The 15,163-nt window shown below is 45.2% G+C and overlaps 1 protein-coding gene across 5 annotated transcripts in view; it reads left to right on the top strand.

Moving 5' to 3' along the window:
- The window catches only part of KIAA1549L (KIAA1549 like), a 292,080-nt gene that overhangs the window by 191,442 nt on the left and 85,475 nt on the right, over positions 1-15,163 (top strand). For 4 of the 5 annotated variants that reach the window (XM_019476980.2, XM_019476978.2, XM_019476977.2 and 1 more), the window contains exon 13: positions 1,090-1,113. The exons of the other annotated variant lie outside the window; for it this stretch is intronic. In XM_019476980.2, the coding sequence (XP_019332525.2) occupies positions 1,090-1,113 (24 nt within the window). The remainder of the gene's footprint in view (positions 1-1,089; positions 1,114-15,163) is intronic. 5 annotated transcript variants of the gene reach the window in all.

Raw genomic sequence — 15,163 nt, 5'->3', positions numbered from 1 at the left:
AGGATTTAAGATGTACAAGGTGCATCTAATGAATATTGGACTCTCTCTTCTTGTTTTTCTTTGCTTGTTACTTTGCTAATTTCTCTTGAGGTTTAGCCCTGGTTTTGTGGACATATTTCATGTGAAGCCAGACTCTAAATGAGATGTAACATGACCTCCTCGGATTTTGTCGGCAGCACACAAATATAAATCTTTCTTTAATAAGACATTGCAGGATTGGAAAGGGAGGTTGAGGGACACAGAAAATCTCAATACAAGACTATTTCCATCCCTACTTCAGTACATCACCTCTGTAGCCTCTGTGGAACTTTCTGACTGTCCATATGGCAATTCCCATGATGATCATCATGGTGATCATCATGATCTGATAAAGTATTGTGATGTGGCTTACAAAGCTCATGTGTTTTAGCAAGAACATAATATAATAAATAGACCCAAATGCATAGTAGAATAGGTGACATCATCCTGTACAGCAAAAATTACATTATATTTTTAAATTTTGTCTGCAGTTCCCCTGCATTTACTACCTGCTCATGCATTCTGTGGGAAATATGGGATTGATATAATTGAGTTGTTCTCTTTTAAAATGGTTTTTCTGTGTATTATACATTTATGGCAAGAACACCTTCTTTTCTATGTGTTGCATTTGTGTTATTTGTATTTGTCTATTGAAAAAATATGATTTCTTACTAGAAAGAGACCCCGTCCTGCAATGACAGCCATTCTGCTGCACTGCTGTGGCTATAGGTTGCTCCACTAAAACCAATAAGGACCTTAGCTTTTAGGATCAAGGCCTAAATTTTCACAGCTCACATTAAACAAGTTATGCTAATTACACATAACAGCCTGCTTTTAAGGTTATTGCTATGTTTATACTCGTTCAAATATTGCTTGCTTTATAAGACAAAAACATTTGGGATTTTGAGAGTTCAATACTATACTTTCAGAGTGTGATTATTTCTTCTTCTCAGAAAACATTAAGCCAGATAATACAGTTTCATTTAATGTTAATTTAATTTACCTAGTCAAAATGTTTTATTGAGGGTGTTATTATCACTTTGTTTTTGTTTCTTTTTCTTTAACTTATAGGTTTTAAATCCTCAAAGAATATTGGTAAGAACTTTTGGTTCCTTTGATAAACATTTAACTAACCCTTAATGTGATTTCTTCTGATCAGAGCTTTCCTATATCTCCAGCACATGCGTAGTGGCTGTTTATTGGCCTTTTATTTAAAACCTCCCTTTTAGTGTAATTTTAGCTTCATCCTTATTTGCAAGCAGTGACTGTATGCTTCCCTAACTATGCTGGAAAACTAATAGCTGCAGTATTCTCTTGTGTATTTGACATCCTCTCTTTTCCTGTCCTCTGCAGAAAGACCAAGATGTTATATTGATGTTAGGGGAATTTGAACAGAGCCAAAGGAAAGGAAACCTCCCCATTAATGTGTAAAGCAGCAAAGGTGCTAATTTGTGCTCACTGTAATAGTGGGCACAAATGAGCACCTTTGTGCACTACATTGTGCAGCTAGAGAGAGATTGCTGTAACTATCCTTGTTTGCTCATCCCTATTCCACCATTAGGAGGCTGTTGGCAACAGTAGATCTGTTGCCCTATAGCTGCCCTGACAACTCTCTTGGCAAAGGGAAAGCCCATGGTATTCAGCCCTTTCTCCCATCTCGGTTGGGTTTCTGAAATTCTGTCCTATCATGTTCTGGTATCAAACTACTTCCATTGTGTTTCTTAGCTTAGGGTGTCTGTAGCAAGAGAGAGAGGGCAGGGTTTGCATAAGTAAAATGCTTAGCTAATGGGGAGTCACAGATCCGGCATGGAGATACTGGGCCTATCCCTTACTGAAATGTCTGTGTAGAGTATCTTACTAAAATTTCTTCCCACTTAGCCTCCTGAGAGGGAGGGTTCCTGCCCAAAAATGTTTTGGTTAGATTATGCTAAATGTGTTTTATCATTGCCATTAAAAAATCAATTAATCATTGAATTCCTTGGGTAAGGTTTATATCCTAATTCCCAATTCTGTGATTTCAGATACTGCTGTTATCTGGAGTAGTTTCTATTGCGGGGCTTTATCTTTATCCAGGGTAATTAGCATAGCTAGAATGTGTTACCATTTGTCCTTCCAATTTAACAAAGAGGCTATTTTTCTTTTAGCTGTTTGTCTGAAACTGCTCCAGCTATCTAGCATGATTGTAGCTTGACACCTCTAATATGCATGTTAGGAAAAAGAACAGCATATTTTTTCCTCTGAAAATCAGCATTTGAAAATTGGAATGAATCCCTGGCTAAGTCACATGATTGATTTGGGGACTCCAAGTTAGATTGGCTCATTAGTTGCCATAGTTACAAACCAATTTTAGATTCTGTTCCTCACTGACATTTAGTTATACAGGAAAATGACAATCTTGGGTGTTAACTCAATAGATAAACTCTACATGGTTTCTATCAAAACCCACCCCAAATTCAAGCCTACAGCTTCTCAGCAGTGAGGGGAAATGAACAGCAAATGTGAAACCAGGGTAGCCAGATAATCATGAATGAAGAAACTGATATTATGGAGGCCTTGCTGAGGCCTCTTTAGCTGAGGCTGTTTTGAGATTTTTTACAGAAGATAAAGCTAAATGATTAAACTCAACTCTTCATACGCCAATTGAACTTTTTAATCATTCCTTTAGTAAAAGATCTATTCATTTTTGCTGAATAAAGTGTTCCCTCTTCGTCAGGTTTTGAACTGTTTTTGCATTTTCATAGGGTGTCTCTACACATGCATTTACACCAGCTTAAATTTATTGTGCAGAAAGTTACTGCATAGTAAGTGGGAATAGGCCGGCATCTACAAGTGCAGACGGCCTGAGGCAAAACGTAGTGCCAGGTCAGAGCAGCCTGCCATGTGCCCGTGTGGCCACTGGGGGGAGCTCCAGCCTCTGGCACAGGGGCAGGCAATTATTGTGGGCAGGGGGTTACTTAACAAGTTTGGGCCAGCTGTTGGGGGCAGCATAGGTAGCCCTGTCCCTTGACAGCTGCCCCGCCCCCTTGTCACCATATTAGAACTGGAAGTCCAACCCCCTAACACCTGACCTTTGCCACCTTTCCTTGCCCCCCAGAAATACTCTTTTTCAGAGGGCGGTTACCATCTTAGAACCAGAAGAAAACAAATCATACACTAGAAGTCAAACAGCTACTATAACATATTTTAATTTGATTACAAAAACAATTGTCATGATTTGTGTTTGTGTATTGTAAATAGAAGGGATTGCATAATAACTAAAAAATAGTCTCACTCATTGTGTCAGGGACTGTGGGTTGTGTGTATGGTGGGGTGTGGGGGGGCATAGGGTATGTTGGGGTGTATATATGGGGGGCTGTGGGGGCAGGGTGTGTGTATGTGAGGTTTATGGGGTGCGGGGACCCCCCCCCACACTCTTCCATATGGCATACAGCCCCTGCTGCCAGCAGGAGCAGCAGGTGGGGGGGGCTTAGGGAGCACGTACTTGGCACAGGCACTGGCATCCAGTGGGGTGTGGCTCTGGGCAGTGCTGCGCGGGTGTGAGGAACACAGCTTGCCTGGCCTCCTCTATCATAGGGGAGGCCCTGTTGGACTCCGAAGGGATGCAGTAGACAGGGCTCTCTCCACTCCGGGTGGAGTCGAGGGACCTGCACAGCATGGAGCGGGGAAGGCAGTGGGCTCCACCACGGTGCTTTCCCTGCTGCAAATCCAGGAGTTGCAGGCATGCTGCAGTAGAGGTGGCAACAGGAACAAGCTGGGAGCCACGGGGCTGAGTTGGCTCCTGCTGTGTTCTGTGATTCCAGTGTTGCAGCTAGGAACCAAGCGGCATGGCACCACATGGCCAGGCATGTCCCAGCAGAGCGCTGTTCCTGCCTGCAGTGCTGGGATCACAGAATGCAGTAGGAGCCAGCCTGGCCCCATGGGTCTCAGCTTGTTCCTGCCTTGCCACTGGCCCTGACCCCTGGGGCCCTGTGCTGGCCTGTGCTGACACTTTCCTCCTCTGCACCGGCCCCTGCTGCCACTTCTCACCCCCCCCCTCGCACTGGCCCCTTTTGCCACCCACCCCTGCACTGGACCCCGCTGCCACTCGCCCCTGTGCCGTTCCCTGCTGCCACTACCCCCCCCCGTGCCAGCCCCTGCTGTGACTTTCGCCCTGTGCTACCCCCCACTTCCACTTTTGCCCCTGTGCTGACCCTGCTGCCACTCCCTTCTCCTGCGCTGGCCCTCGCTGCCACGCCCCCACATCTGCTGCTCCCCACCTGCAGCTGCAGCACCATGCAGTTCTGGCTGTAGGGCTGGGACCATAGGACACAGCAGGAGCACCACACGGCAGCCAGCTGGGAACCTCATGGTGCTGGTTGGCTCTTGCAGGACCAGTGATCCTCCCCTCCCTCCACCCATTCTTACCTGAATTTCTCTCTCTGGCAGAGGGAGGCGAGGAACAGGCCTAGGGTCCTAGGCTAGATGCTGCTGCTAAGGCAGCTTCCGGCTGCGGGGGTGGGAGGGTGGGGAGGAGTGGGGCTGGTGGGCCTTGCTACTGCTGCCACTGACTCCTGCCAGCAGTGTCCCCCTGGGTCCTACTGCCCCTGTCTTCTGTCATCTTTGACAGGCAGCCAGGGGCAGATAAATATTAATTTTTAATTTTTTTTTAGGAGCCCCACAGGCCAGATAGAATGACCTGGCAGGCTGAATCCAGCCCATGGGTTGTATTTTGCCCACCCCTGCTTTGGCCCCATGGCTGCCAGCCTTTGGGACTAACTTTAGTCCCAAGTTGAACTGGTTGCCAGCATTTGGGTCTAACTTTAGTCCTAAGTTGAAGCCAGGCTCAGGCCACCCCCCTAGTGGCTGGTCAGACCCAGTAGGGAGGTCCTCTGGGTTACTATGCAATAATGCGTCTAACATGTGTTACTGCACAGTAACTAGTTGGGCATAAATTTGATACCTGCATAATGCAAGTATCAAATTTAAGCTCAAGTCAGTGTAAGTTGCCACATTTACTGTGCAGTACAGGCATTCATGTGTAGATGTGTGCCCATACTGTGTAGTAATTTTAGTTACTGCACAATAAGTGCACATGTGTAGATGCGCCCACATTCTTTGCTTTCCTTTAACTTATGCAAATATTGCACAGGCTTCAGATTTCATTCAGCAAGTTATTTGTACAATGTATTTGACAAAATGTGGTTACTGGGACTGGAAATAACCATTAAAAGGGTTTGCTATAATTTGTCAGGAGACTTAAGATAAGTGCCCCAATACATTTTTGAGGAAAATGGAAGGGATAGGTCTTTGGAAGTGAATCAGCTAATGGGACCATTGGCAAAAATGTGAATGAAACTATATGAAAGAGTACAGAAGAAAAGGGGAATGGTAGGGTTTTCTTGCCTTCATTACTACAGGAATTTGCCATACTGCATGGGGAAGCAAATCCTTGTATTTGTAGCCTGATCACAAGTACTGCAGCACTTATGCTTCTCTAAAGTCTTCCTCTTTACCAACTAGTCATAAGTAAGGTCGCCTAGACAATATTTCCTAACTTTTAAGTGCTCAGCTAAACAGTTTGTGCTCTTACGGCATGTTGGGGAAGTGAGGCATTATGTGTAATTTAAGTAGGGAGTTGCTAAAAAACTGCAAATGCAAATTCCACCATATGAGATCATATGATACATGCACACCTAACAGGGAGAAAATCTTTGGGAAATCAACACAGTCATTTCATCTGATTTCTGTGTTCCTTGTACATGTCCTCCCCCTCCACGTCTTTGTCTCAGGTTCCTGCTAATCTCAGTTCAGGTTTCAGTTTCACATCCTCACTGTCTGTTTCACTAGTTTTAGCCACAGTCTATCCCCCAGAGCCCTTGTCCAAACCTCTTCTTTCTCTTCTCTCTATCAGTTCAGGCTTTTATCCATTCCTTAGTCAAGTCAGAAAGTTTCCTCCGTAGTGCTGCCTGGACTGTAGCAGGGGAGGTTGGAAAACACAAGATAGGTAGTATCATAGGCTGCTTACAGATGTGACCCCCCCCCCCAACTCACTTTAAGCTTGGTGTGCCCCTGAAACAAGCACAGTACATGCCCAGAAGAGACATCATGTTAGTTTGACCCCACTTGCCCACCATCTATATAGATCACATGCTTCAGCAGGGCTTTTTGATGCCTTTATTGTTTGAATCAGCTATTAGATAAAAGCATCAAAAAGCCCTGCTGAAGTACCCAATCTACACAGATGCTGGGGAGCCTGGACAGACTAATGTGCTGCTTCTTCCAGTATAGTGCTGGGGTTCTATTTTCCATGTCTGTCAGGAGCCTCAGCTCTCTGTTCATGCCTTACTGGGTGGGATGTTTGGCTTAGAACTTCTCAGCTCACTCTTGAACTACTAGCTGATGTCTCACAAATGGAAATATTCATAGGCTACTGTGACAAAGGTAGATGCCATTGGCTCTTTGAGCATGTTGCCCCTGAACAGTCACCAAAAGAACTGGGTATGCATGAAAATCCCACAGGCCCTTATAATTTGTGTTCAAATGTTTGACTCTGTAAGTTTGGGGATACTTGTATAGGCCCAGTAGGCTTTATGTTTCTGGAAGGTTCCTGAAACCATCAGTTGCTGAGGGCTACATAGCACATATGTGTATATGCAGAGGCAGCATTCTCAAAAAAAACACATTTACTTTTGTGAATAACCTTTCTTTATTCGTCTTGGACATCTGAACCATTATAGCTGCTATAAGGGGTGTGTGAAGCGGGCAGTATTTGATTCGGATTCGGATTTGGCCTGATTCAGGGGACAGTGATTCAATTTGCTGATTTGGATCACTGTCCCAATTTCATTCAGTCGAATCTGAATGTGAAGATTCAATTCTGATTCAGAGAATCGGTGACCTGGCCATAGACACAGCTTTATATGTTTTTTCTACGTACCTTGAAGTTCCAGGCGTGGCTTATGAACACTGAGATGGTGGGGCGGATGGAGCATCCCACGGGAGCATGGGGGGCCCCCCGTGTGCTTGGTGGCAGACCTGGAAGTGGAGCAGAAGCACTTCCAGTCCACCACTGGGGAGTGTGCTGCCCGCCCCCCCCCAGTGCCCCCTGGCTTGGCGATTGGTGCCTCCTGGGTCTGGGGGGGGGGGCACCTGGGGTCCTTCTGCTGCCGATTGCTGAGCTGGGGGGCATGGGGGGGCACCCCCCAGCTCATTCCCCAGCAGACCCGGAAGTCCACTTCCAGGTTTGCCGCCGAGCATGTGGAGGCCCCCCCCTCCCCCCCTTTGGGACGCTCCATGCACCCCAGCATTGCAGCATTCACAAGCCATGTTTTTTTCTACGAGGTATGTAGAAAAAACATTTATAAAGTTGTGTCTATGTCCAAATCACTGATTCTCTGAATCAGTATTGAATCTTCACATTTGGATTCAACCTAATTGAATCAGGGACAGTGATCCAAATGAGTGAATTGAATCACTGTCCCTGATTTGGGCTGAATCTGAATCCAAATTGAATAGGGCCCACTTCACACACCTCTATTCGGCTGCTGAATTGTGCCGAATCTCCTCTGAATTGAATCGACGACCGAAGCTTTGCACAGCCCTAGCTGTTATTCTTCTACAGCTCTTCCTCATCCAGGCTCTTTCTTAAAAATCTAAAAATCTCTCTTTAGTAGTAGCGTACCTGGAGGGAGAGGGAAGGGCAGCAGGGCACTAGTCCTGGGCACTGATTTAGAAGGCAGCCCCTGTGAAGCCTGCACGTCTGCAGACTCAGCAAGGCTGGGTGCATAGAGCTGGTCCCAGCTCCAGCCCAAGCGAGGCAGCTACTACTGTTAGGTAAGACCAGGGGCAGGCACTTATTTTATCTGGTGAGCCACATAATGAGTTTTAATGAGCTATCAAGAGCCACAAGGGTAGCCCTGCCCCTTGACAGGTGCCCCACCCCCTGGTTGCCATTTTGGGACTGGAAGTTCCTTCCCCTGACCTTTGCCATTGGAAGTCCTTCCCTTGCCCCTGGTAGTACTCCTTTTGGGAAGGGGGTTGTCCTCCTGGAAAAAAAAATCAAACATTGACAATAACATATTTTAATTTTGTTTAAAAAAAATATATATTTATGCCCTGATTTGTGTGTGTTTTTGTGTTCTATATAGAGGTGTTTGCATAATACTTCAACATGAAATGGTGTTTCTGGGTTGTGTGATTGTGTGTGGGGGAGGGTGCATTGTGAGGTTTGCAGGGGAGGGTTTCTGGGTATGGTGGGGTGTGCATAGAAGCCCCCCACCTGTGCCCCCCTGAGCTGGTTAGCACCTGCCCTTACCCTGCAGCAGCCCAAAGCCCATGTGCTCTGTGGTGCCTCCCTGCTACTGCCAACAGTGCACAGCCCCTGGCCCGCCCCATGCCCACCCTGGATTCACCCTGGCGGGAGTAGACCAGCCAGAACCTATGCACACAGCAGCAACTCCAGCCCACCCCATGCCTGCTCCACAGGACCTGCCTGTGGCATGTCCTACTGCCTACTGGGCACGCAGTAGGCCTGGGGCAGCTCTGAGGCTGGACTGCCTGTCTAGGCAGCCCAGGCAGCGGTGGCTACTTCCAGATGCCATCACCGCTGGCCCCAGCTCTGTGGTACTGGTGGGCTGTGACCCGGGCCCTTCCTGCTGCAGCTTCCTGGAGCCTGTGCTGGCACAGCACAGGCTCTGGGCAGCTGCAGCAAGAAGGGCCTGGCAGCGAGGGGGAGGGGCCGATTTTTCCCCATGCCGAGCAAGTTTCTGCCTGGCCACTGCTGCTGCTGAGCCTGGGTAGGCGAGTCTGGAACAGGTGCAGCATGGACCGGATTGGGGCTGTGTGTATGGGTTCCAATTTTTCTCTCCTCTTTTCTTTTACAAGATGGAGCAAGGTGGTCTAGCTCATTGTGCGAGTCCATCACTGCCAACCGCCCTCCCTCCAAAACAGAACGCTCTTTTGCATGTACTTATATCTCCCTGGAGAGGGGAGAAAAGAATATATAACACATGGCAGTTATTGGTTTATTGGTCATGTGGCTTAATGTGCAACTGGAAGTCACTCGGTTACCACAGTGCCAAGGATGGTATAAGAAACTATGTAGAACAGATGGGGTGGATCTTTTTTCTGCTTGGTCTCTGTTGGTTCAGTGAGCCTTTACTACTCACTGAAAGCCTGCCTTTACTACTCCTGCTGATTGCTTTTCTTATTAATGGGGTGGAGCGTGCTATTTTATACAGCTAACACACCACAGAAATAACTGGAATCTACAGGTAGATGCACCATTAAGTTGTTCCCCTTTGTTTCTCTTTTTGTCCAGATCAGCCCAATTTGACATTTTATTGAGTGTGACAGCAATTTTCATCCAACTGACAATGCTAAGGGTATCTCTCTGCTCACACCATCAGCCTGCCAGCTCCACTGGGCAATCCACATGGTTGTGATCTTACAGTAAAATGTTAGCCTTAGAAGAGGCATGCGTACCATTTTATTATACAGCTGTAAACCACTTCAGCATGACTTTAAAGCTCATACAGCATTACTGCACAGAGGACTTCAAGAATACATACTCATGTACAGATCTCCTTTCTTCCTATTATTGTTGTTGTTATCAGTCATGTTTAATTATATTTATTATCAATTGTCTTTTATGGCAGTGCTTAAGTGCATCAAGAATGATGACACATTGTGCCAGGTATTGTACAAATACAAATTAGTAGATTGTCAATGCCTCAAAGACCTTGCAACCTTAAACCCAATGCCTCAAAGACCTTGCAACCTAAACCCACTGGACAAGACAAGAGGCCATGGGAAGGGATATAACACACCCACATGTATAGAAGCCCTTGCTTTTACATATAGTGACACATGAAGACAAGAATGAAATCTTTCAGTCTTCTAGCAGCTCACAAAAGTCTAGTGATCCCATGTATCTGCAGTCTCTCAAACTTCAACAGATGAAAATTCAGCATTCCTGACCTTACCCTCTTGGTCAAAGAGAAACTTGTATTCCAAAATCCTCTCAAGCCCCAGTTCTGAAGCACCTGAGATACTTGGCCTTTCACCCAAGGGATTTTGCCTCGTAGAATGTAAATATTCAGAGAACTTATGAATTCCCAGATCACTCTGCAAACTGTCTGCTGCTCTGGACATTTCGAGGGATTCTGAGAACACAGTGCTTTTTAAAGGACAAGAATCCCATTTTGTCTTGCAGGGTGTATATTGAATACATTGAATATTTTGAAGTTACTTATAGATGACCTTTTCATTGGTTCCAAGTCATAGGTTTCTTAGGATCCAAGTCTCAGTTCTACAGATTATTTCTTCCACTTTTTCTTGGCAGACCCTTTATATTTTGCAGTTCCTTTAAGCCAGTGGTTCCCAAAATGTGGGTCACGACCCCAAATAGGGTCATAACATCAGCAGATGGGGTTACAGGGGGTGGGGGGCTGTGGGTTAGGAGTGAAGTTGAAGAAATAGGGTCATGCTGTGGAATTGGGGTCATAAATGAGGTCATGCTGAGAAAAAGTTTGAGAAGCACTGCTTTAAACTATCACTTTACAGAAAATAAAGTCAATGATTGGATACTTTAGGGGGTTTCTGAAACTTTTTGTTTAATGTATGGAAGAGTCTTCTCTGTAGTTTCTATTTAACTGCATCTCCTGCTAGTATTTATATTGGCAGGTAAATTAACAAGTTTGGAGCCTTATTCATCTGGAATCTATATATGCAGTTTTCTGCAGATGAAAACTGCAGGTACATTTTCAGGCCTGCACCAAAAATTTTGGTCCTCCAGAATGACCGTTTTCTCCCAGTAGAAGCTATGTATTTGCCTTCGATAGGTTGAAGAATTAGTCACATACATTAGGTACTTTTGGGACATTCACATTCTGCTTATGCCAACCCAACCCTTGAAGACAATTTTAGGACATGCTGTGTGAGCTAAGAAAAGGGACAAAACATCCACGTCCATATCGGAACATTGTGCTGCCATAAGCCTTTCTTTTCTTTTTTTTTTTTGCATAACAAGAAAGCAAATAGAGAAAAAAACAAAGTATCCTTCCTTTTCTTTCATAATATTAATCAAAATCTGTAGTTTGTGTTAGAGTGCACTGATATATTGGTCGTGCATTGGACTGGCACCGATAAAAGGGAAATTAACATTATTGACTATCGGCTTTTTTTGGCCGATGTAGCCGATAATATTCTCCAAGAATTTAATTTTGCCGGGGCCCCTGGACACCTGGCTTTCCTCCTGCAAGCCGGTGTGACCCTGGATACACCCCCAGCTCCTCACTGGCAGGCTGGGCTGGAGTGGAGCAGCTGCCATGGTGTCCCAGGTGCTGGTGTGGTGCAGCAGAGTGCGGACTGTGGGCTGGGGCAGGCACTGTAAATGCTGGAAACATGACTGGGGCAGGGAGGGGCAGGCACAGCTGAGCTGCCTGGCCCAGCCCAGCCCAGCTCAGCACAGCATGACTCAATGCACAGTGCCCAGGGTCTGTACCCCAGGGGCTGGGGACAGAGCCTGGCAGGGGCTGGGGCAGCTGCTCCCCCCCGCTGTGTGCAGCAGGGTCCTTCTCCCAGCAGGGAGCCCCTGAGAGTGAGGAAGCTGCACTTTAATTAGAGTGGCTCCAAGGGCCGCTCTAATGAAAGTACCTGGAGACAACCTAGCCCTGGGCAGCCTCAGGCTCAGGCAGCTGCCCCCAGACTGGGGTTGAAAGGGGGGATGCTTTAATTAGTGCGGCTCTGAGAGCCACTTTAATTAAAGTGCCACTGTGTCTCCTGTATCAGTATCCCCACACTTAGAAATGGCAGTGGGGGTGCTTAAACTAAAGCTTGTTTGATGAGTTTTATTATTAAATATCAGTTATCGGAATAGTGTTGGCTGATATGACTGGCTAATAATCAGCTATCGGCCAAGAAAGTCTTTAACCGTGTGCCCCAGTTTTGTTTTCAGCTTGGGTACTTGGCTGAGAAGCCAGAGAGGTGAGTGATTAGCTCCACCTGCTGGAACTACATTGCAAAGATAAGATATATCAATACTGCAATCAGGTGTGATTGCAGCATGTGCAGGCTTGCTGGAGACAGCTTTAATCTACACGGTTAAGGTAGAAGTCGCAGTGAATATAGGCAGCACTGTTTTCAGTGCAGGCTAACTGCCCCCAAAGTACATACTCAATGTCCAGGCAGGCTTATGAAGTCATTACCACAGCCCTGCACTGCTGTCAGTACTTGAACTAATTGGATTAATGCTATCCTGAGTACTTGTATGTGTGCTGCAGTCACATCTCCTGAGTGCAGTGTAGACATTTCCTTAAAGAGAAAGGGATTTTTAAAGAGATAGCCTAGGAAGTGAAACATTCAGTTGTAATGGACTTTACATTACAGTTCACTGAGTGCTAGGTTCCTCCTTCAGGAAAGATACTTACTCATAGGTGAGTAAATTTTTCCCTTTCTTTCTCCCTTGAAACTTAAACTATTTTCCTCTCATTCTTTGCTTTGGAAAGAGAAACAGAGAATAATTAAACCAACGTGGTATAGATGTTCAATTGCTTAAAGAGAAACTAAAGAGTATTGCTTTAAATGTGGGCTGAGAAAGCTTTTTCCCCTTTTAGTTTTACTTATAAGAAACACATGACCCTTTTGTGAGTGACTTAAGATAACATTTGGATCATATTTTAAAGTTTTCAGTCATGTACATCCTTCCTCCAGACCCATACGTTCAGAGACATAGATAGAACTGTGCAGAGATACAAAAGTAACCCTCAAAGACTTCTAGTTTTTCATGTGAGCTTCCTTTGCTCAGTTTCTTCGTGATGTATATAGTGTCTTGGACTTTAATCTCATTCTGAGCATTTACTGTGAATTCTCTGGGAAAGAGACAAATCAGAGCCAACATTAAAGTGCCTGTGGTGCTTTCTTACAGTTCACTGTATAGCTAATCTACAACAATTTGCCAATATCTATAAATTGCATCTTTGTTTTATCATTTATCTGTCAATGCAAAGAAATGTAACAGACAAAAAAAGAGAATTAATTGAGCTCAGCAAATGTTCAGTTAATGTGGAATAAACATCTAATTTCTGGTATCATTAATATAGCTTCACAAAAAGTGCCTGTCTGGCTGCAGGAGATGTGCTTACTAATATTATATGTGAGGAAAGTATGTTGTTATGTGTTAATACCGCATATTGGAAGTAGCTGCCCTTTGTGATTTCTGATTCTTTTTATTGCTCATTTCTCTTTGTATTGAATGAATATGAGCCTGGCAAGTGGAGGATTTTGTGTAACCAAGCAAAACACTTTGAACCTTCTCCACCAATGAGTTCTGGACAGGTGAAGTCCTGCACCTAGAATGAAGCCTGTTAATAGTCAGCCGTGTTTCACACAGGTATAGGGCTCTGTCTGCATGGAGCTCATTGCTGCAGGGACAGTTTAGTCTGCAAGCATGGTTACTTGGAAATGCTTCATGTTGGTAAGATGGTTTTGCTCATTTGCTGTCTCTAGAGCAGTGATTCTCAGCCAGAGTGCTGCCAGATCCTTTGAAGGGTGCCACAAGGTATGAGGAGATAAGCAGATAAATTAAGCAAATAAGCACAGGCTCAGGCTTGCCCCTGACTGGATGATTCTCCATCTCCATTGCCCAACCTCTGTACAAGGAGGTAAGCATGGTAACATAGAAATTAGTTTTTGAATCTGGGTGCCAGTTAATTCCTAGAAGTTAAGGAGTGGTGCCTTGAGTCCAGTGAAGGGTGCCTCAAGTGCAAAAAGGTTAAGAACCACTGCTCTAGAGCTTACTGGAAAGTGTGAAACCCAGAGAAAGTTTGAAAGCATTTCTATTTTCTAATGGAAGATTTGGAGAAAAGACAAGACAATGAAGATTGAGGCAATGTTTGTGTCTGTCTTTAAGACAGGTTTGACATTTGAATTTGAGTCTGAATTTAAAACTTACTTCCGGCTAAGTCATTGTGCTACCTTATACGCCTGGCTTATATACCTGAGCTGCACCATTAACAGCAGTCATTTACCACCCTGCACAACCCTCCCCTCCCAGAAATACTTATATTAGAATGGTTATTATGTCCAGGCATTTAGGGCCAAAGCCCTGTTTATATAAATTTCAGGCTGTTCATCCAATTCAGAGGGTGCTCAAACCCTGGCCCACAGGCCAGATCCAGCCTGTGGAGCCACAGCATCCAGCCCCCAGGGGGTCCCCATGGATCTGAACATTTGACAGTTGTGGAGCAGAGGCTGCATTTGCTGCTCCTCTGCTGCCAAATTTCTGGACTTATGGGGAGCCCCATGGGCCACATAGCATACTAGATCAGTGCCCAGAGGTGGCCTAGGGCCCAATCCGGGCACATGGGCCAGGTGAAGGCAGGGTGGGGCCTGGATCTGGCAGCATGGGGCCAAGCAAAGCAGTGTGGTGCCCCCATCTGGTGCCATGGAGCTGAAGGTGGTGGTGCAGGGCCCTTATCTGGGTTGCAGGACCAAGGGAGGGGCATGGGTCCCAATCTGGTGGCACAGGAATGATTCTGGTGTTCAGGGTCCAATCCAGCCCATAGACTTGCCCTATGCCACTCATCTGACCTGTAGCACCAAAAGGTTGAGCAACACTGATCTAATTGAAACCTTGGTCCCACAGAAGTCATTCGTTTTTCTGGTGACTTCAATGGGACCAAGTTTTCGTCCCTCTTTACCACTGCAAGTTTATCAGATTCATGGCAGTGTGTTTTAACTACACTTTTAAGAGTCTGAGAGGACTTCTAGACAGACTAAAATGACGACAATTGTATTTGTACAGCTTTATAAATCCTGAGAGATATTATTTAGTAACACCATTATATAACCTGTATATTTCTTAGCATTTCAAATAGTGACAACTTACTCTACTGTGAATTCAGAGAGCAAGATGAATACACTTATACAGTCGGTTACATTTGTTATGCAAGTACAATCAAATATTTTTTTTCTGAAACTATCTACTGTCTCCTATGGCTCCATTCTAATTCTTTTGATGATTAAAAATTAAAATGGCATATATTTTCACAGGAAGTAAGTTGTGAGCATACCACTTTGTCCTTCAGCAGAAGCTGATTTCTACTCCTGTCATTTGAGAGAGAACAAATATTCCTCTCTTTAATAAGACAGTTATTTAAAAGTGTTT

The sequence above is a fragment of the Alligator mississippiensis genome, chromosome 2, assembly GCF_030867095.1.
Source record: "Alligator mississippiensis isolate rAllMis1 chromosome 2, rAllMis1, whole genome shotgun sequence".
Lineage (NCBI taxonomy): Eukaryota > Metazoa > Chordata > Crocodylia > Alligatoridae > Alligator > Alligator mississippiensis.
Note: the sequence above shows the minus strand (reverse complement) of the source record. Positions and strands in the feature narration are given on the sequence as shown.